At 40.4% G+C, this 22,914-nt stretch overlaps 1 protein-coding gene across 2 annotated transcripts in view; it reads right to left on the bottom strand.

Annotated features, from left to right (window-relative positions):
• The window catches only part of LOC126475048 (copine-8-like), a 219,517-nt gene that overhangs the window by 122,974 nt on the left and 73,629 nt on the right, over positions 1-22,914 (bottom strand). For both annotated transcript variants that reach the window (XM_050102598.1, XM_050102597.1), the window contains exon 5: positions 9,789-9,943. In XM_050102598.1, the coding sequence (XP_049958555.1) occupies positions 9,789-9,943 (155 nt within the window). The remainder of the gene's footprint in view (positions 1-9,788; positions 9,944-22,914) is intronic.

Here is a 22,914-nt window from a genome sequence, read left to right as displayed (position 1 = left end):
GTCTCCATCAGGCCATTCTACACTTGGATTGACCAATGAGTTTGAATAAGATCCATCTTATGGAAGTAAGAGAGTATGAACTTTGTTTAAGGGAGGTGAGAAGTCCCTCCTCTAAACCATCAACTGCCTTACATTTGCAATCTTGGTCAGAAAAAATACTGTGAACCTGAATGACTCCAGGATTCGTGCGGAGTGACAGAAAGTCTTGACACAGGGCAGACACTGTGCCTCAGTTTACAAGGAACTCATTTTAAACATGTTCTACAGTATTAAATTATTTTGTTAACCAGCTTTTGGCTTATAAGGTGCACTCCTAGCTCACTTATTTGTCACATAGTTTAATTCTTAATTTCTTTGCGTGTTTTTGGGTACTTGCATTGTTTAATTCATAAATTTCGGGCGTATTATAGTATTTGAGAGTTGTAGCATTGCACTTTAGTGTTTACTTCGTAGATTCTAACTTAAATTGGGTGTGAGTTTCGTATAGGAGGTGTAATTTCGAGTTTTAGTTACTGTAATCGTAAATTCAGACAGATTGTAATGCAGTCGTTAGGCATTTGTACAGCTTAGTTCATACATTCTTTGCGTGTTTCCCTTGCGTTATCTAGGCATGGACTCGTGTTTCAGTAAATGTTGTTCAACATCGATTGGAATGGACAGGGACTGTGATTGCTGTGTTCGGATGAGGGCCGAGTTGGCATCCCTTCGCTCACAACTGCAAGTGGCGCTGACTTCGGTCGCGCAGCTTGAGGCTGTTGCCAGTGGGCACCACTGTGGGGAGCCGGACTTGGGTATCACGGGGATATCAACCTCGTCCCGTCTGTCCCCAGATCGGTCTGCCGCTGTGGTTGCCCCGGTTGCTGCCCGCAGTGGGGCATTCCAAGGTGTGGCAGGCAGCGAAATACATCCCCGGAGGCTGATGAGAAAGCCTCCCCGGTGCATCTGACAAACAGGTTTCAGGCACTGTCTCTGGCTGAGCCAGATGCAGCTGCCTGCCCTGTTTCAGAGGATCATTCTCAGCCTTCAAGGTCCGGGCAATATCAGAGGGTGGGCTTATTGGTAGTTGGGAGCTCCAATGTTAGGCGCGTAATGGGGCCCCTTAGGGATATGGCGGCTAAGGAGGGGAGAAAATCCAGTGTGCACTCTGTGTGCATTCTGGGTGGAGTCATTCCTGATGTGGAAAGGGTCCTTCCGGATGCCATGAAGAGCACAGGGTGCAGCCAGCTGCAGGTGGTGGTACATGTCGGCACTAATGACGTTTGTCGCTTTGGATCTGAGGAAATTCTCTCTGGATTCCAGCGGCTATCTGATTTGGTGAAGGCTGCCGGTCCTGCTTATGAGATGAAGGCAGAACTCATCATCTGCAGCATTGTTGACAGAACCGACTTCGGACCTTTGGTGCAGAGTCGGGTGGAGGGTCTGAATCAGAGGCTCAGACGGTTTTGCGACCGTGTTGGCTGCAGATTCCTTGACTTGTGCCATAGGGTGGTGGGGTTTCGGGCTCCGCTGAATAGGTCAGGTGTTCACTACACTCAGCTGGCGGCTACACAGGTAGCAGAAGCTGTGTGGCGCGGACTGGGCAGTTTTTTAGGTTAGAAGGCCTCGGGAAAGTACGGGGTGGGCTGCAATCTCAAAGGGTGCATGGCAAATACAGGACGTGCTTGGATCAAGGAACACTCGGAATTGTAGTTGTAAATTATTGTAGTTGTGCTGGGAAAGCTACAAGTGCTAATAGAAAGCACAGAAGCTGAAATCGTTATAGGTACAGAAAGCTGGCTAAAGCCTGAAATAAGTTCTGCAGAAATTTTTACGAAGTCTCAGACGGTGCTCAGGAAAGAGAGATTAGGCAGAATTGGTGGTGGAGTGTTTGTGTCTGTCAGTAGTGGTTTATCTTGTAGTGAAGTCGAAGTAGATACTCAGTGCGAATTGGTATGGGTGGAGGTTATACTTAACAGCTGAACTAAGTTGATATTTGGCTCCTTCTATCGACCCCCAGACTCCGATGATATAGTTGCTGAACAGTTCAGAGAAAATTTGAGTCTCGTAACAAATAAATACCCCACTCATACGGTTATAGTTGGTGGGGACTTCAACCTTCCCTTGATATGTTGGCAAAAATACTTGTTCAAAACCGGTGGTAGGCAGAAAACATATTCCGAGATTGTCCTAAATGCTTTCTCCGAAAATTATATCGAGCAGTTAGTCCACGAACCCACGTGAATTGTAAATGGTTGCGAAAACACACTTGACCTCTTAGCCACAAACAATCCAGAGCTAATAGACAGCATCATGACTGATACAGGGATTAGTGATCACAAGGTCGTTGCAGCTAGGCTCAATACCGTTTCTTCCAAATCCACCAGAAACAAACGCAAAATAATTTTATTTAAAAAAGCTGATAAAGTGTCACTAGAAGCCTTCCTAAGAGACAATCTCCATTCCTTCTGAACTAACTATGCAAATGTAGACGACATGTGGCTCAAATTCAAAGATATAGTAGTAACAGCAAATTGAGAGATTCATACCTCTTAAATTGGTAAGAGATGGAACTGATCCCCCATGGTACACAACACAGGTCCGAACGCTGTTGCAGAGGCAACGGAAAAAGCATGCGAAGTTCAGAAGAACGCGAAATCCCGAAGATTGGCTAAAATTTACAGACGCGCAAAATTTGGAACGGACTTCAATGCGAGATGCCTTTAATAGGTTCCACAACGAAACATTGTCTCGAAATTTGGTAGAAAATCCAAAGAAATTCTGGTCATATGTAAAGTACACAAGCGGCAAGACGCAGTCAATACCTTCGCTGCGCAGTGCCGATGGTACTGTTACCGACGACTGTGCCACTAAAGCGGAGTTATTGAACGCAGTTTTCCGAAATTCCTTCACCAGGGAAGACGAATGGAATATTCTTGAATTTGAAACACGAACAGCTGCTAGCGTGAGTTTCTTAGAAGTGGATACCTTAGGGGTTGCGAAGCAACTCAAATCGCTTGATACGGGCAAGTCTTCAGGTCCAGATTGTATACTGATTAGGTTCCTTTCAGATTACGCTGATACAATAGCTCCCTACTTAGCAATCATATACAACCGCTCACTCACCGATAGATCTGTACCTACAGATTGCAAAATTGCACAGGTTGCACCAGTATTTAAGAAGGGTAGTAGGAGTAATCCATCGAACTACAGATCTATATCATTGACGTCGGTTTGCAGTAGGATTTTGGAGCATATACTGAATTCAAACATTATGAATCACCTCGAAGGGAATGATCTATTGATACGTAATCAGCATGGTTTCAGAAAACATCATTCTTGTGCAACACAGCTAGCTCTTTATTCGCATGAAGTAATGGCTGCTATTGACAGGGGATCTCAGGTTGATTAAGTATTTCTGGATTTCCGGAAAGCTTTTGACACTGTTCCTCACAAGAGACTTCTAGTCAAGCTGCGGGCCTATGGGGTATCGTCTCAGTTGTGCGACTGGATTCGTGATTTCCTGTCAGAAAGGTCGTAGTTCGTAGTAATAGATGGCAAATCATCGAGTAAAACTGAAGTGATATCAGGTGTTCCCCAGGGAAGCGTCCTGGGACCTCTGCTGTTCCTGATCTACATAAATGACCTGGGTGACAATCTGAGCAGTTCTCTTAGGTTGTTCACAGATGATGCTGTAATTTACTGTCTAGTAAGGTCATCCGAAGACCAGTATCAGTTGCAAAGCGATTTAGAAAAGATTGCTATATGGTGTGGCAGGTGGCAGTTGACACTAAATAACGAAAAGTGTGAGGTGATCCACATGAGTTCCAAAAGAAATCCATTGGAATTCGATTACTCGATAAATAGTACAATTCTCAAGGCTGTCAATTCAACTAAGTACCTGGGTGTTAAAATCACGAACAACTTCAGTTGAAAGACCACATAGATAATATTGTGGGGAAGGCGAGCCAAAGGTTGCGATTCATTGGCAGGACACTTAGAAGATGCAACAAGTCCACTAAAGAGACAGCTTACACTACACTCGTTCATCCTCTGTTAGAATATTGCTGCGCGGTGCGGGATCCTTACCAGGTGTGATTGACGGAGACATCGAAAGGGTGCAAAAAAGGGCAGCTCGTTTTGTATTATCACGTAATAGGGGAGAGAGTGTGGCATATATGATACGCGAGTTGGGATGGAAGTCATTAAAGCAAAGACGTTTTTTGTCACGGCGAGATCTATTTACGAAATTTCAGTCACCAACTTTCTCTTCCAAATGCGAAAATATTTTGTTGAGCCCAACCTACATAGGTAGGAACGATCATCAAAATAAAATAAGAGAAATCAGAGCTCGAACAGAAAGGTTTAGGTGTTCGTTTTTCCCGCGCGCTGTTCGGGAGTGGAATGGTAGAGAGATAGTATGATTGTGGTTTGATGAACCCTCTGCCAAGCACTTAAATGTGAATTGCAGAGTAGTCATGTAGATGTAGATGTAGGTGTAGGTTGTCATCAGACTTTAACTGAATATAAGCACCAAAGTGGGTACCATACCAGTGAACAACATTGAAAAAGATGCTACCCATCAAGAGTGGGGTACACAGAATAAAAGCCATTTTTAACGGTACAGTGGTAATATAATTAAAATGTTATAGTTAAACAGTAAACAAATGTGAAGGGAAAAAACCAGAAAAAATATCAACACTAAACCAAAAAAACGTGTGTGTGTGTGTGTGTGTGTGTGTGTGTGTGTGTGTGTGTGTGTGTGTGTGTGTGTGTGCGCGCGCGTGTGCGTGTGTGTGTGCGCGTGAGAGAGAGAGAGAGAGAGAGAGAGAGAGAGAGAGAGAGAGTTAGTTAGATAGACGGATAGCTTCATGTTCCATTGTTCATTACGCACAATACTTTTAATGACATGGAACAAGCCATTTTACATTTACAGATGTGAATTACCTACCCATCACCTTTTACACATTACAATAACAGAGATTATTCTATGGAACAGTAGGAACAGAAGGAATTGTCAATGAGAAACTTTTTCACTTTGTTATCATATTTTACTTTTCTGTCTGACAGACATTTTCTGTCACTGGGTAAGTGATCAAAAATTTTTGGTGCAGCACTGTGCACCCCTTTTCGTGTTAAGACAACCTTAATGTGGAGTAATGAATGTAATTTTTCCTTCTGGTATTGTAATTATGTGCATCACTGATCCTTTTGAACTGAAGTGTATCATTTACAACAAACCTCATGAGGGAATAAACATATTGTGAAGCAGTGGTCAGAATGGCAAACTCCTTAAACTGATGTCTACAAGACAATTTTGAGTGAGCGCCACATATTTTCTTACAGCACGTTTTTGAGCAATGAAGACATTCTTTCTTGAAGATGAGTTACCACGGTAACATTTTCCGTATGGCATTAGTGAAAGAAAATATGCAAAATATGTTAACTTACTGATTTGACTCTCCCCAATATTTTCAATGATTCTAAGTGTAAATGTGTCTGAACTAAACAATGGAAACTCCAGGTAGGAGTATCAACAATACAAGTAAAAGACATATTGTTACTTGGCGTAAAGAAGACATGTTAAGTTGCAGACAGGCACAATTAAATAGCCAAGCCATCTGTATCCTTCCCTCCACCACGAGCTTTTTTGAACTGCGCAGATGGGAGTTATCCTTACAACACATTCTCTGTCCCATTAATTATCCCGGCCTCAACCTATGGTAACATACTGTTCGAAAACCCTCCACCCAACAGTTTCCATCCCATTTGCCTTATCACCACCTCCTCGTTCTCAACTCCCACCCTGTTTATTTGCCACCCTCTACCAACATATCCGCTCATCTTTCCCTGCTTCTCTCCTATTTTGCTCCTTTTTTACCCACCTCCCTGCCCCACAACCTCCTGACGTTGCACCTGTTGGCATTTTAGTCCTTGTATCTCCACCAGACAGCGTTCGTCTCTCTTCCCACCCACACACTACTATCCCTTCTCCTTTTCTGTCCCTTCCAGGGTGCTGGTAGCATCCCACGTGATAGTTGCACTCTGACGTAATAGCTGCATTACGGCCCAAGATGCTTGAGTTGGCTGTCGTGTGCATGAGGTGTGCTTGCTTCTGTGTATGAATGGTTTGTCTCTCTCTTTTACTGATGAAGGCATGGCTTAAGCTTTATGTAAGTGTCCATTAATTGGGCCTGTCTACAACTTAATGTGTCTTGGCTCCACTAAGTTATTTTAGGGGTTCCAAAATGTGCTTCTTCCAGTTTAAATTCTCATCAATATGAACACTTAAGAATTTTGAAGTTTCCATCCTATTTATTACTTCCTCACCATGTGTTACACTTACCATTGGTGCAGTACCCCTGGATGTGAAGAACTGAACATGTTTTGTCTTTTTAAAATGGAGGGTGAGACCTATCACAGAAAACCACTCATTGATACCTTTAAGAACATTTTTCACCATTTCTTGTGTTACTGTATGAACGTTGGAATTGATTACAATACTATTATTGTCTCCAAAAAGAACTAATTCTGCTTGTTGTACATCAGATGGAAGATCATTTAATGGTTGGCTATACAATTAATCCCATAAAACTTCAAATTATCTAAGAGAATACTATGATTCACACAGTCACATGCCTTACGCAGGTTGCAGAAAATACCAACCATTTTATTATTTAATTCTTGTAAAATTTGGAGAGTGAACATGTATGTGGCATTCTCAGTAGAGCAACTCTTCCGAAATCCAAACTGTGATTTGCTGAGGACATTATTGTCACTAAGAGGAGATGCGATTTTCGGCATATTTTAGTCTGTCTGGAAAACTACTTCGAGTTAGCAATGCCTTACACATTCCAGATAAGACTGGGCTTATTATATGGGAACAAATCTTAAGTACTCTATTGGAAACACCATGAAAACCAGATGAACTTTTATTTTTGAGAGACTGTATAATTTTCTTAATTTTAGAAGGAGACTCATAAGACTGAATTTTACAAGAGTTACTTTTTCAACATATTGTTGTGACTTTATCTGTTTGTGCCTAGGCATTCTATTATATTTAAGAATGGATACTAAATATATTTGCTAACTGTGACTTATTGTTTATAGCCCTTCCATTCAGTTCAATAGAGTTGTTATCCAGTTCTGTGGCTGGTTGTCCTGTTTCTTGTTTTACTGCATACTATATAGCCTAAGTCAGTTGTGGAAATTACTGATTTCTAACATTATGTTCATGTTCCTTGACCTTTTAATAATTTTTCTGAGAAATCTTGAGTAGTTTTTGCAGTGTGCAACTACCTGTACTTGCCAACAGATACATTTACTTCATCTTTTTTAGACTGTTCTTAAAAATATTTGTCCTGGAGTCATCAATTATTCTACCTGATTTCCACTGAGGAATATTCATACTGTCAGGCACTGAGTTATTTGTCCTAACTAACTGTGCATCATGATCAGAGAGAGCATTTCTAACTGGGCAAATAGTTATTTTCATGCTTTGAGCTTCATCAAAGGAAACATTATCACATGGGATCACACTGTCTCTATCCACCTGTGCTGGAATGTTAATTACCGAGATAAAGTTGTAGGATCCAAATAATGTTCCAGATCCTTTTCCTATCAGATTTCTTTAGAGAATCCACAATGAAATCACCACTATCAACTGCTTGTTGGTCTATATACAGTTACAATTAAAAGTGAATTATTTTTCAGTATTCATTCACAAGCACGCACTTCTGTGTGCTGAGGACTACAAAATATACTTGTCTCAATGTTTTTGAACTTGTGCTCTGTCTTAATATATGCAGCAACTCCTCCTTTTCAAATATTAGTTCTGCATGAGTAAGCTGCTAGAGTGTAATCTTTTATACGTAACTTATCTAACACTGTGGTTATGTGGTGTTCAGATGGGCACAGGATGCCAGTCTTTTCAGAGCTCTCTAAATTTTCCAAGCAAGAACATATACCCTGTTACTCAGTCCTATGATATTTTGATGAAATATGGTAGCCTTGGTTTTCTGTGCATTATTAAGCATTCCATGGGGGTTCTTCTGTTATTTCATTTTCTTTCACAACAGTGTGCCTGATTCTGACTAGGTTGTACATATGGTAAACAATTTACTAGCCTACATAAAATTTTAAATTAAAACAACATTCACAATAACACAAAATAAATACAAGACAAGAGTACTAACATAAGCTGCAAGAGGTATTACAAATGGGAGGTAATGTAGAACACAGCACAAGATAGAACTGACAATTGTAACAGGAAATGCACAAGCTTGAAGAATTTCACTTACTGTATGAAAGATATAGATACTATAAAACAAGAGAAAATATGGAGAATACAATCACTATAAAATAAAAAAAATGCAAGAAAAACTGAGGAACAGAATTAGACTGACAGTGTGGGAATAATAAGAACAAATGTGAGGATTAAATAATGTACAGAAGAGGAGAAGTATTGAGCTGTGTCTGGTTATTTAATATTAAATCAGGACTGTAGGACAGATGTTTTATTGATTTCCAGGGTTTCAAAACATTAAGTGTTTGTCCCTTGTTTGCTAAATGGGGAATATGGGGCTATGGATGGTAGCTGTGGCTGTCATTCAGTACATGCTCAGCAAATGTGGAGTCAAAATTCTACTACCTCCAGCTGCATTCATGTTAAGCCCAGTCTAGTTTCCACGACTCTGCCTGATTGAGCAATATAAAGCTTATCACACTCAGGGCAAGTAATTTTGTATACCATACTACTGGTTAGTCACTAGGTCTTATTTTTGTATTGATGAGGTGTTCCTCACATAGCATGATATCCAATAGATGCTGATACCAAAATATATCACCTTTCACCTTTCACTTACTGCTTTCCCTCTCCTGTTGTCAATCGTCTTCCTCTTTGCCCCTTCCTCCTTTTCCTCCTGAATTTCCTTTCACCCACACTATATTGAGCACAATGTCTCACCACAATCAGGCTCCAGAACCAAGGTGAGATAGATGTGGGTGCACACACAAGCTCCGAGGAAAAATATTGTCCAAAATCTTAAGAGACATTTCAGCCATGTTTATGTGGCTATTGAGTGCTCGACACCTGAATTACTTGGTTACTCTTACTTCTCCCATTATTTGTATTGTAACGAGGACTTTCTGGCATCATATTAGAAAGTCAAAAGATGCACCACATATTTCACAAACACTTATTGCTACAGACTTGTCCAAAATGACCTATCCCACTTATCCTATGTTTAAAACAAACTGGACTTAGGTTGACACCACAGAAGTGTATGCATACAGGCACAAATGAGAAAGGGGGTGGGGGGTGGGGGGAAGGAAACGGGGTGGGTGTCAGTGCAGTATACAAAGACTGAAGCATTGACATCGGCACCTTCATTCCAATTCTGTTCCAGAACATGGCCTCTCCTCAACATCTGCTGGTATATACCATAACTACTTGCAGCTCCTAATACTTAGCTTCTGTCATGTACTTCAGTAATACTGGTAGCAATTCTTCCTGGTACTCCCCCCCCCCCCCCCCTTGCATTAATTCCCAATGAATATTTTGTTCTCAAAAGCTCAAGAACTTAGATCTCTCATAATTTGTGTTCTCAACTATCTGTCCTCTTTTCGAAATGCTAACTAAGTACATTTTATTTTTAAGTCTTTAACTTTTAGCTTATTATTTTCAGTGTGTTTCAACAACTTTAGCCTAATCCTCCTTTTGTTCTGATTCTTAGAGGATGATACATTAGATAAACTACACCTCTAAAGCTGCAACTTGTTAGAATTGTGAAAACACAGGCCAGCTTTCTTACCTGCCAAACCAATCCTTACGATCTAGATTACGCCCACAAAACTGTAAAATTACTTCATCACGACACGTTGCAAGCTCTTCAACAGATACTATTAACTGTCCCCGTGTGTAAGATGGACGATGAAGCTGCAAAGCTAAGCGACCAGCAGATACTACCTGTAAAAATAAAGAAACAAAGTTTTCTTCCAGTTGTGCCAATAACAAACAGAACTAACTCCATATAAAATAGCAAATAAAGAAACAAAGTTTTCTTCCAGTTGTGTGAATAACAGACAGAACTAACTCCATATAAAATAGCAAATAGATTTCCTTTGTAAGCATCATGTTTTACGTATGAATATTACATTTTTCTTTCAGTTAACTAATTAAACAAATATCATTATGGTATCTACTCTGCCGCAGCATGAAAGGTTCACATAGGCTAAACCATATTTTAGCACATCCTTTCTCCCAAGGATGCTACTACAGAACGGAGTCCACAGGAGTCTCTTAGGTACTTGGAAATTAGGAAACAGCTACTGGCAGATATAAGCTTCAAGTCAATCTGCGAGACAAAGGTCCAATTTTGAGTCCCAGTCTAGTTCACATGGAGTTTCAGTATAAGTTATTTCTAACCTTTGTCCTTCAGAACTTTTTGAACCATACCATTGCAAGGTGAGAAATTGGGAAAGACGTAGCAAAGTTGAGATGGTGATAGAACAAGAGGGAAGTTGCAAGTGTGAGATCAAAACTAACTATACATTTTTCACTCAAAACTCTCTACTTGGTTGGACCTTTCCCCTGTCCTGATCACAGATTCATGGTTATTTTTCACTTTCTCATTTTTTCATTCAATATTAACACTAAATTTTTCCAAGGTATTTTGTTATAAAGTAGACAGTACCACATAACTAAATTCACCAACATTGTAATTACTTATGATACCTGATAAAATTGTAGATGTACCCTTAAAATCATCATACAGAGAAATGAATTAATCTTGATGACTGTGGATACAGATTTCCATTTTCTATACTTTGTCTTATGTGTGGGTTATTTGATAGACATTAAATATGGTGTTGAAAGAATGCTTGTTCTGCTGAGTTATTATCAATTCCAAGCTGTACAGTAGGATGGATGTTCCAATGTGCTTTTGCACACACTACTGCATGTTCAAATCTTGTATAATAAGAAAGTGGTTTGACATATTTTGGTGGAAAAGAAGGATATCCTGATCTGATAAGACCAGAAAAAAATGGACTTCTATTACAGCAGTTTGTCAGAATATGCTGGGAAACAGAAAGTTTTTTCTTCTTAATCTTGACTTCCAAGAAGATTACAGTTTAACATCTCACCAACATTGCTGCAACGCATGACTGAGTTCTACTTCAGTTGAATAAGAACATAGAAGAAATCAGCCATATTTTTTTCCCTTTGGAAACACAGTGAGCTTTTACATAATGAAACCACAGGCAGCATAAATTTCAACAGCCACGATGGGATTTGAAACCTATTCCTCAGTTCAAAGATGCTGTTTCATATGTGCCTGAAAGTGAACTATATGTACATTACATGTAACGACAATTTATACGCAACTGTGAATTTCTGTCACTGACCAAAACAGAACAATGTCTATGTACACTACTGGGTAATTCAGACTAAAAAAGATGCACAATCAGTAGTCTTTTAACACGTCTCAGGCCAAATGAAGTTGCAGTACCTCAAACATCGAATTCCCTGGGCACAAAACAAACTGGTGGTACAGGTTTCCTGTTACACATATTTGTGGCCAATGAAATGATTCGGCTCACTGTTATGGTAGTATAATATACTGATTATGGACAGATGATCTACAGATGTCAAAAATCCTTGTAACTATCTAATAACAAACAGAGCATACTAACAGAATTGTGGGTATATCAGTCATCTTTCTGGTTGTTTTCGTGAAAAAAAAAAAAATAAAAATGCATGTGAAACCATAAAAACTTCTGTTAACAAAGAAAATAAAGTCTTAAAACATCAAAAATAATAGGAAGCAAGCCCAAAAAGTATCAAAAATCATAGTAAAATGCTAAATAACACAATTTTCTGTCTGGAATGGATGAGGGGGAAAATGTTCTGTGTATCTGCAATGAACAGGCTGTAAAAATGTGTTGCAGTTATAAAGCTACCAGTATAAAAATAGCTTGTTAGCATCACAAAAGATAAGTGTAAAACTTCATAACTATTTATTTTCCAAATTAGTCTTGGTAGGCCTAATTTTTGAAATAACAAAAACATATTATATTTTATGTATCAGTTAGGTAACATGTGTAAAGTAAAAGCCCATTAATATGGCTTCCAACAGTCCAGCACATTCAATAACCTGGCATTGTTTCATACATACTGGATATTTCAGACACATTTGGTGGCATTCAGTAGCACTTTGTAGTGGTCAACAATTTTGACCCATGTAGTGCCAACAATTGTTTGTCAGATAGCTTCTGTCATGCACAAATCATCTATGTGATTAAAAAGTGTGTTTTCAAGTGTAATCACAATCAATGCTCTTCTATACCACGATTACAGCAGTGTCGAGTATTGTTGCGGGAATGTTTTCTTAACCAAAAATCTCTCAAAACAAATTAACATGAAACATAGGCATGTTACACTTATGATACAACAAAAGCTTGACATCTTTATTTGGGCAGAGAAAGATGAGAACAGAAATAAGGCAGTAAAAGAAACTGAATAATGATAATGAAAAACTTTGACTAAGTCCAAACTAGATCAGTTGGATGAAATTTTGTACATGTGTATCTGTGCCATAAGGTCTGAAGTAAAACCTGTAACTGGGCCTATGATTACAGAAAAAATGCAAACAGTTCTGTGATGATATGGGGTGGTCAGAAACTGAATGTATGTTCTTTTCGTTCGCTATACCAATTCAAAACTCATTATGGAATTCAGAAGCTTGGTGTAAGCGGGGAGTTATGATCGGAAGATTAAAATTCAGCTAAAGAACATACAGACACTTTTTTGCAACATGGTTAAACACCATAACTTAGCTGCTAGTCAAATCTACTTTGGCTTATTTGCCTAGTTCAACTTTGGCAGTAAACACAAAATGTGCACCAAAGGTTAATAAATAAATAAAATAAAAAATTAACATTAAAGATGCTATTTTTGAAACCACTTTAGCATGGAATAAAATTAAGCCTGCTACTCTTCCGAAGCCATGGTGAAAACTCTGGCCAAAAGCCTATGAAGAAGAAACAGACTCCACCAAAATATGTACTTTGCTGCGAGATGAAGTTTAGGACTGGATAGACATTGACAATAAAGAACCTGTAGTCAAAGAAATATCAGACATACTGGTAGTAGAAAGGGTGATAGGGCCACAACAAGAATTTCCATCAGCACGTATCGAATCTGACTATAAAGAATGGGCCTGATGCAACAAATCAGTGTGCCATTTTAACACACTAGGACATCCCCAAGTGGTAAAAGCACATATTACATCTGGTTTGTTGAGTTATGCTCTTATTCTTCATTGGATTCATTATTAGTGGTTGATGTTCTTACTGTGGCCCTATCAGACTTTCTACTATCATTTATCTGATATTTCTTTGACTACAGATTCTCTTTTGTCAATGTCTATCCAGCCCAAAACTTCACTCCCGCCAAAGTTCTTATTTCAATTTGAGCAACAGTTTAAAATACACACACACACACACACACACACACACACACACACACACACACACACACACACACACACATTGAGCAAGCAGTAAAGAAACAAAAGAAAAATTTGGAGTAGGTATTAAAATCCATGGAGAAGAAATAAAAACTTTGAGGTTCGCCGATGACATTGTAATTCTGTCAGAGACAGCAAAGGACTTGGAAGAGCAGTTGAACGGAATGGACAGTGTCTTGAAAGGAGGATATAAGATGAACATCAACAAAAGCAAAACGAGGATAATGTAATGTAGTCGAATTAAGTCGGGTGATGCTGAGGGAATTAGATTAGGAAATGAGACACTTGAAGTAGTAAAGGAGTTTTGCTATTTGGGGAGCAAAATAACTGATGATGGTCGAAGTAGAGAGGATATAAAATGTAGACTGGCAATGCCAAGGAAAGCGTTTCTGAAGAAGAGAAATTTGTTAACATCGAGTATTGATTTAAGTGTTAGGAAGTCATTTCTGAAAGTACTTGTATGGAGTGTAGCCATGTATGGAAGTGAAACGTGGACGATAAATAGTTTAGACAAGAAGAGAATAGAAGCTTTCGAAATGTGGCGCTACAGAAGAATGCTGAAGATTAGATGGGTAGATCACAAAACTAATGAGGAGGTATTGAATAGAACTGGGGAGAAGAGGAGTTTGTGGCACAACTTGACTAGAAGAAGGGATAGGTTGGTAGGACATGTTCTGAGGCATCAAGGGATCACCAATTTAGTACTGGAGGGCAGCGTGGAGGGTAAAAATCATAGAGGGAGACCAAGAGATCAATACACTAAGCAGATTCAGAAGGATGTAGATTGCAGTAGGTACTGGGAGATGAAGGAGCTTGCACAGGATAGATTAGCATGGAGAGCTGCATCAAACCGGTCTCAGGACTGAAGACCACAACAACAACAACATCATACACTCCACACACACACATATCCATCCGCACATACTCAGACACAAGCAGACATTTGCAAAAACGAGTTTGGGCAGAGATGTCAGTCGAGGCGGAAGTACAGAGGCAAAGATGTTGTTGAATGACAGGTGAGGTATGAGTGGCGGCAACTTGAAATTAGCGGAGGTTGAGGCCTGGTGGGAAAGGGGAAGAGAGGATACACTGAAGGGCAAGTTCCCATCTCCGGAGTTCTGACAGGTTGGTGTTAGTGGGAGGTATCCAGATAACCCGGACGGTGTAACACTGTGCCAAGATGTGCTGGCCGTGCACCAAGGTATGTTTAGCCACAGGGTGATCCTCATTACCAACAAACACTGTCTGCCTGTGTCAATTCATGCGAATGGACAGTTAGTTGCTGGTCATTCCCACATAGAAAGCTTCACAGTGTAGGCAGGTCAGTTGGTAAATCATGTGGCTGCTTTCACACGTGGCTCTGCTTTCGATTGTGTACACCTTCCAGGTTACAGGACTGGAGTAGGTGGTGGTGGGAGGGTGGGACAGGTTTTACACTGAGGGCGGTTACAAGGGTAGGAGCCAGAGAGTAGGGAAGGTGGTTTGGAGATTTCATAGGGATGAACCAAGAGGTTACGAAGGTTAAGTGGACGGCGGAAAGACACTCTTGGTGGAGTGGGGAGGATTTCATGAAGGATGGATCTCATTTCAGTGCAGGATTTGAGGAAGTCGTATCCATGCTGGAGAGCCACATTCAGAGTCTGATCCAGTCCCGGAAAGTATCCTGTCACAAGTGGGGTACTTTTGGGGTTCTTCTGTGGGAGGTTCTGGGTTTGAGGGGATGAGGAAGTGGCTCTGGTAATTTGCTTCTGTACCAGGTTGGGAGAGTAGTTGCGGGATGTGAAAGCTGTTTTCAGGTTGTTGGTGTAATGGTTCAGGGATTCCGGACTGGAGCAGATTAGTTTGCCACGACGACCTAGGCTGTAGGGAAGGGACCGTTTGATGTGGAATGGGTGGCAGCTGTCATAATGGAGGTACTGTTGCTTGTTGGTGGGTTTGATGTGGACGGATGTGTGAAGCTGGCCACTGGACAGATGGAGGTCAACGTCAAGGAAAGTGGCATGGAATTTGGAGTAGGACCAGGTGAATCTGACGGAACCAAAGGAGTTGAGGTTGGAGAGGAAATTCTGGAGTTCTTCTTCACTGTGAGTCCAAATCATGAAGATGTCCTCAATAAATCTGTACCAAACTTTGGGTTGGCAGGCCTGGGTAACCAAGAAGGTTTCCTCTAAGCGACCCATAAATAGGTTGGCGTACGAAGGCGCCATCCTGGCACCCATGGCTGTTCCCTTTAATTGTTGGTATGTCTGGCCTTCGATAGTGAAGAAGTTGTGAGTCAGGATGAAGCTGGCTAAGGTAACGAGGAAAGAGGTTTTAGGTAGGGTGGCAGGTGATTGGCGTGAAAGGAAGTGCTCCATCACAGCGAGGCCCTGGACGTGCGGAATATCTGTGTATAAGGAAGTGGCATCAATGGTTACACGGATGGTTTCTGAGGGTAACAGATTGGGTAAGGATTCCAGGCATTTGAGAAAGTGGATGGTGTCTTTGATGAAGGATGGGAGACTGCATGTCCCCACTCCACCAAGAGTGTCTTTCCGCAGCCCACCTAACCTTCGTAACCTCTTAGTTCATCCCTATGAAATCCCCAAACCACCTTCCCTACCCTCTGGCTCCTACCCTTGTAACCGCCCCCGGTGTAAGACCAGTCCCATGCACCCTCCCACCATCACCTACTCCAGTCCTGTAACCCGGAAGTTGTACACGATCAAAGGCAGAGCCACGCATGAAAGCACCCACATGATTTACCAACTGACATGCCTACACTATGTGGGAATGACCAGCAACAAACTGTCCATTCGCATGAATGGACACAGGCTGACAGTGTTTGTTGGTAATGAGGATCACCCTGTGGCTAAACATAACTTGGTGCACGGCCAGCACATCTAGGCACAGTGTTACACTGTCCGGGTTATCTGGATACTTCCCACTAACACCAACCTATCAGAACTCCGGAGATGGGAACTTGTCCTTCAATATATCCTCTCTTCCCGTTACCCACCAGGCCTCAACCTCCGCTAATTTCAAGTTGCTGTCCCTCGTACATCACTTGTCACTCAACAACATATTTGCCTATGCACTTCTGCCTCGACTGACATCTCTGCCCAAACTCTTTGCCTTTACAATGTCTGCTTGTGTCTGTATATGTGCAGATGGATATGTGTGTGTGTGCGAGCGTGAGTGTTTACCTGTACCTTTTTCCCCCTGAGGCAAGTCTTTCCGCTCCCGGGATTGGAATGACTCCTTACCCTCTCCCTTAAAACCCACATCCTTTCGTTTTTCCTGATGAAGAAACCGTGGGTTGCGAAAGCTTGAAATTTGTGTGTGTGTTTGTGTGTTTTTTGTCTCCTATCAACATACCAATGCTTTCGTTTGGTCTGGTTGAGAATTACGAATTATTTAGGAATGAAGGAGATAACTCACCGAAAGGCAGAAGTGTTGTGTTGTTGATAGGTACACAAACAAAAGCTACAGTGCACTGCTAGGTTTCAGAATGCACTTCGTTTTTCAAGTTTGTAGGGTAAACAAGGAAACACACACACACACACACACACACACACACACACACACACACACACACACACACAAAGCCTGTCTCCCTACATTGTGCTCAGTCGACTGCTAGTTCTTTCTTGGCCCATGATAAGTGTACTCAACTTGGGCCAGGAAGAGCTGGCAGTCGACTAAGCACGATACGAGGAGACAGGTGTGTGTGTGTGTGTGTGTGTGTGTGTGTGTGTGTGTGTGTTTTTCCATGTTGTTGTTGTTGTTGTTGTTGTTGTTGTGGTCTTCAGCCCTGAGACTGGTTTGATGCAGCTCTCCGTTTGAATAAGGAAGTGCATTCTGAAAGCTAGCAAAGTTCTGTACCTTTTGTTTGTGTACCTATCAATGACGCAGTGCCTCTGCCTTTCAATGACTCATTTCCTTTATTCCTAAACAATACATGCATTTTTATAATATGTATGGATATAGCAACTATATTACACACTTATTCTCATATGTAATGCATGTTAATTACCTACATAAAATTTGTGGTTGCCTTCTTGATGTATCTTGGAAGCACATTATGGATAAAACTGATTTACAGAATCATACCACAGTAGATGCCTGTCATTTTAACTTACAGAGTTTAGCTGAACAGATGAGATCAATAAGACTTCTCCTGAAGATTCAAGGATTTGCCACTTGGTTTGTCAAGGTGTGATGTTGAAACTTTATCCATCTTTCTGTAAATTCTTCTGCATCGAAGCAATGCAGTGGAGATCCACTTACTTAAATAAAAAGTAGATTCAAAAGTTTCAGGATTTGCAAATGATTTCTCTGATTAGTCAGTGTTAAATTCATGGGACTAAATCCATGTTCACATTCAGCCATAGATATAGGTATAATGTACGCAGCTTTCTGTAAGTACTTTCACTTAATTGGGAACGTATTGAGAAGTCTCTCTATAGATTTGGAAATTTTTTATGAATGAAGAGCCATTTGCGCTATGTTTCAAGAGTTTCTGTTTTGCATAAACAATTATAGTACTTGAAGAGCTTCTAGGGTTTCATAAAGAATAAATAATTTCATTATAAGCAACTACTTCATCACATATTGTAACAGCCTGTCAAATTTAGGTCTCTCAAGAACTGATCAGGAAGCATCATGTCACAGTTTTTCAAATAGATGGACAATAGAACTCTGACTTTCAGTAAGAGCCTGAACAATGTTCAAGGGTGAAGCAATCCAACGTACATGAAAAACATGGCCTAGTTTTAATAGCCAAGGGATAATTTTTGTGAAACATCCTGTACTAGTCTCTGATGTTTGGGACTTTGGGAACACATTAAAATAAGGAATCAAAAAATGAGTGTGTAAGATACACATCTACCACATTATTCATAACATCATGGACAGCTTGTTCCATTTTATGATTCAAAGAATGCACAACAATGAAGTCCTTATGTAAATGATGACATAGTAGAGTGACTACGACTGTGTAAGGTGCAATCATTGTTGATGCACTATCTATTACAATACCTATGAGATGGATTTTTAGTACATTTTACTTAATGTTCTACTTTTCAAGAGCTGCAAACATTGTCCCAAAAATACCTTCCCCTACCCCACTTTCCAGTTCAACAATATTGAAAAAATAATTGCAAGCAACTCCCTCAAAAGACAAACATACATGCGCTATTACAAAGGTTTTATTGGGATTTGTGTTATTTTCATCCATCATAGTACTACAGTTTGTATCCTATTATACAAAGAAGTGAGCAAGATTGTCTTCTCCTATACACATAATGATATTTCTGCATGAATGGTCAGGTTGAAGCATATTATCTACTGATAACCGACTGATAAACCACTAAATTTCTGTAGCTCAGTTGCTATGGGATATGATCTGAATAATAATTTCTGTTTAGCTGTTGGGAGCTTTCAAAAAATTAAAAATGATGAGGTGTGACCTCAACTACATACCCTCAGACTCAGAGTTGAAATATTAAAAGATTTGGCTGGTTTCGTTGTCTAGTGGCTGGGATACATAGTTGCCGCATTACAAGCCCAATATTGCTTAGTCTACGGTATACAATATGAATACACACATGAATCAAATGGACAAAGGTTCCTATCACTTGGCAACTGCGAATTTTGAATGTAACAGAGGAATTTATAGATGAAAGATAGCAAATAAATAAAATCTGGAGGTACTATTTTTAAAGATTTTAAATGATGAGTATGATAGCAGAAGTACCTTTAAGAATGCCGTTTATTACTGAAAAACACTTACTGGTGTCGATGGTCCAGCAATAGAATAAATTAAAAGTTGAATAACAGGGAAACAATAGGTACCTACTTCACATAATTAGTTATGAACAACAGCATAGCTCACGAGATATTCACTTCTAAACGCATAAAATGTCTTCAATGCAAAAGCCATGGAAATCTCACAAGTGCACAAGTCGGCACTACGAAATATTTCTATATCCCGCGACCACGCACAAAACTGCTCCACTCTCCAAGTTTTTTCTGTGACCATACGTCGCTGCTTCCCTGTGCAGCACTCCCTCCATGTCCTCTCCATGACCCGATGCTCCTCCCCCACTTCCATACAGACTCCCCATTCTTTGAAAGTCACCTACCGTAGTAAAGAGCGCTGTGATTGGCTACAGCACTCCCGCCATGTCTCCAAGCCAATGCACGCTCACAAACATATTGAAACACATACAAAATACTGGATTTACATTTAAAGAACTTGAAATTAAATAAATATTCCTATGGCTGGACCACAAACACGCCCTAACACACATTATTAAACCCACAAACAAATTAAATAAACTTATATCAAAGGAATAGAAACAACAGAAGGCCAGTAGCCTAATGTGTCTGTGCTTTCTAAAACACAGTAAATACTTGACCAATTTCTTCATGAATAGTTTATATTGGACATAAACAAAGACACAGATGAATAAATATATTTATAAGCATGTTGCTACCGCTTTTTCATGTAACTGTGGAGTACTTGTGGCCTGACACGATTAATAGTAATCGGCCACTTTGACCTCCAATAACTCATGTATTATTCAAGTTACATGCCTGTAATTCATACCAATTTAGGATTACACTAATAGCTTTCTAAAGACACGTCAACCAACAAAATTGGATGAACTGCTTAGATTTTGGAAATTCGTTGTTGGGTGTTAGTTGTATAATTTACAGTCAGATACTAAACTTTAAACTACGAAACATATTGAAAAGCTGATTACACCATCAGAATTATCGTGCAGATAATGGTAATGTGCATGTTTCTTTTTAAGGTATCATGATTCCTCTGGCTATTATTAATTTCTACATGAGCTATGAAATGTCTGCTATTATGGTTTCACAAAGTCCGCCATCTTTGGCAGTCCCGGCATACACATCTCCTTCATGGACACAAAGCACAGTCCTCGGCACCGCGTCAACATGGAATTCCCAACCGCGCGGTCGGACTGGACCACGCACTGGGGCTACCCCTCTTGCTCCGACCAATGTCAGGCACCATGTGGCTGTCGATGAGCCGCGGCCCGCAGAGAGACCTCCACGCGGCCACGCCAACTCCGAACTTAGAATATCTTCAGGGTGCTACAACTCGGCCATTACCTCGCACTACATATGCAGATCTGAACAATGGAGCAACTGTAATTACTTTTTTTATGTTTAGTTTCCCCACATTTCACTTGCATGGATGCATTTTTCTGTACTGCATTTCTTTGGTACGTATGATTTCTATGTATTCCATGAGATATTTGCTCTTTGTATGATCTCTACCTAAACACACATTATTCACACATACACATTCCATGCTTTTCACCCTAAGTTTATGAAGTTCTGAGCCACTGTACATTTTACCAAGTTTTTGTTATATACAAACAGCCACAGATAGTCCTTCACCAGTTTTCAAAATGTGATAAAGCAAACAATTTACAAATATAATTTCAAGACTACTGTCACTCCCATTCCTATGTTGATACTTCTCAACAGTTTTCATTCGCCCAAAAATTCACTATCTTTTTCTTTGTAAGCATCATCATGTTTTCTTTTTATATTCATAATCTATTTTAACTCTTTTAGCACCACTGTCAATGTTTGCATACATTTCCAGTAATGTACTGCTCTTAAGGTATGACAAAATTTTGCTTTGTTTGAAAGACAGTGTGAAATTTCATTGTTCTTACAAGCCTGCATGCAGTCACGTCACTAATATTGCTACCTGCCTTGTGAGCTTGCAAGTAATGGATGTTGGAGATTAGATTAGAACAACAATGAGAGCATGGGAATGACAATTAAGTTTGAAATGTTTAAATACATAATATTTTTTCCCAAAATAAATGAGCAAACATGTTAATATTAAAACAGTGATAGTGCATTAAAGATGCAATCGCCATCCTCTAATTGCTCAACAGTGCGAAGCAAGAAGGTGCTTAAATCATCAATGTAGGCCTGTGCTGTGATAGTGTCACGCAAAACAACAAGGCGTGCAAGCCCCCTCCATGAAAAACATGACCACACCATAACACCACTGCCTCCAAATTTTACTGTTGGCACTACACATGCTGGTAGATGACATTCACTGGGCATTCGCCATACACACACCCTGGCATCGGATCGCCACATTGTGTACCATGATTTGTCACTTCACACAATGTTTTTCCACTGTTCAATCGTACAATGTTTACACTCCTTAGAGGTGTTCTTTGGCATTTACCGGTGTGATGTGTGGCTTATGAGCAGCAGCTCGACCATGAAATCCATGTTTTCCTACATCTGGCCTAACTTTCTTAGTACCTGCAGTGGATCCTGATGCAGTTTGGAGTTCCTGTGTGATGGTATGGATAGATCTCTGCCTATTACACATTACGACCCTCTTCAACTGTTGGCGGCCACTGTCAGTCAACAGATGAGGTCGGCCTGTACGCTTTTGTACTGCATGTGTCCCTTCATGTTTCCACTTCACATCAGAAACAGTCGACCTAGGGATGTTTACGAATGTGGAAATCTTGCGTACAGACGTATGACACAAGTGATACCCATCACCTGACCACGTTCGCAGTCCATGAGTTCCGCGGACCGCCTGATTTTGCTCTCTCACAATGTCTAATAACTACTGAGATCGTTGATATGGAGTACCTGGAAGTAGGTGGCAGCACAATGCACCTAATATAAAACAGGTATGTTTTTGGAGGTGTCCAAATACTTTTGATCACATAGTGTAGTATGTCATGTGGAGCTTAATCCAAGGCTACTGGTGGACACCTCACCAGAAACAGTGGAAATGATGAACCATTCTGTTCGACCAATATTGACAGGGCAATAAATACTGAGTATTGTTAGGAGTCATTAGGGTCCAAGATGAATGAGTCAATAACTACTGCAAGCTACTCAACTCTCAATATAATTAGTTATTTGTGGGAACACAGTCTACACTACTAGGTGAACAGTTAGTTATTATTCACCTCAAGCCAGACGTTCCCAACTGACTGAGTGCTAGTCCAGTTCTTTTCTTGCACTTTTATGGGTGTGTGGAGTGCCAAACATTTTTATGTTGGTATCAAATGATGACCATTATTAGCACCTAGCAACAAAAACAACAGTAAAAAAAAAACAACAATTATTATCAAGAACGAGATTTTCACTCTGCAGCAGAGAGTGTGCTGATATGAAACTTCCTGGCAGATAAAAAGTGTGTGCCGGACCAAGACTCAACCTTGGGACCTTTGCCTTTCGCGGGCAAGTGCTCTACCAACTGATCTACCCATGCACGGCTCATGCCCCTTCCTCACAGCTTTACTCGGTCTGGCATACAGTTTTAATCTGCCAGGAAGTTTCATATCAGCGCACACTCTGCTGCAGAGTGAAAATCTCATTCTGGAAACATCCCCCAGGC

Source organism: Schistocerca serialis, chromosome 4 (genome assembly GCF_023864345.2).
Source record: "Schistocerca serialis cubense isolate TAMUIC-IGC-003099 chromosome 4, iqSchSeri2.2, whole genome shotgun sequence".
Classification (NCBI taxonomy): Eukaryota; Metazoa; Arthropoda; class Insecta; order Orthoptera; family Acrididae; genus Schistocerca; species Schistocerca serialis.
Note: the sequence above shows the minus strand (reverse complement) of the source record. Positions and strands in the feature narration are given on the sequence as shown.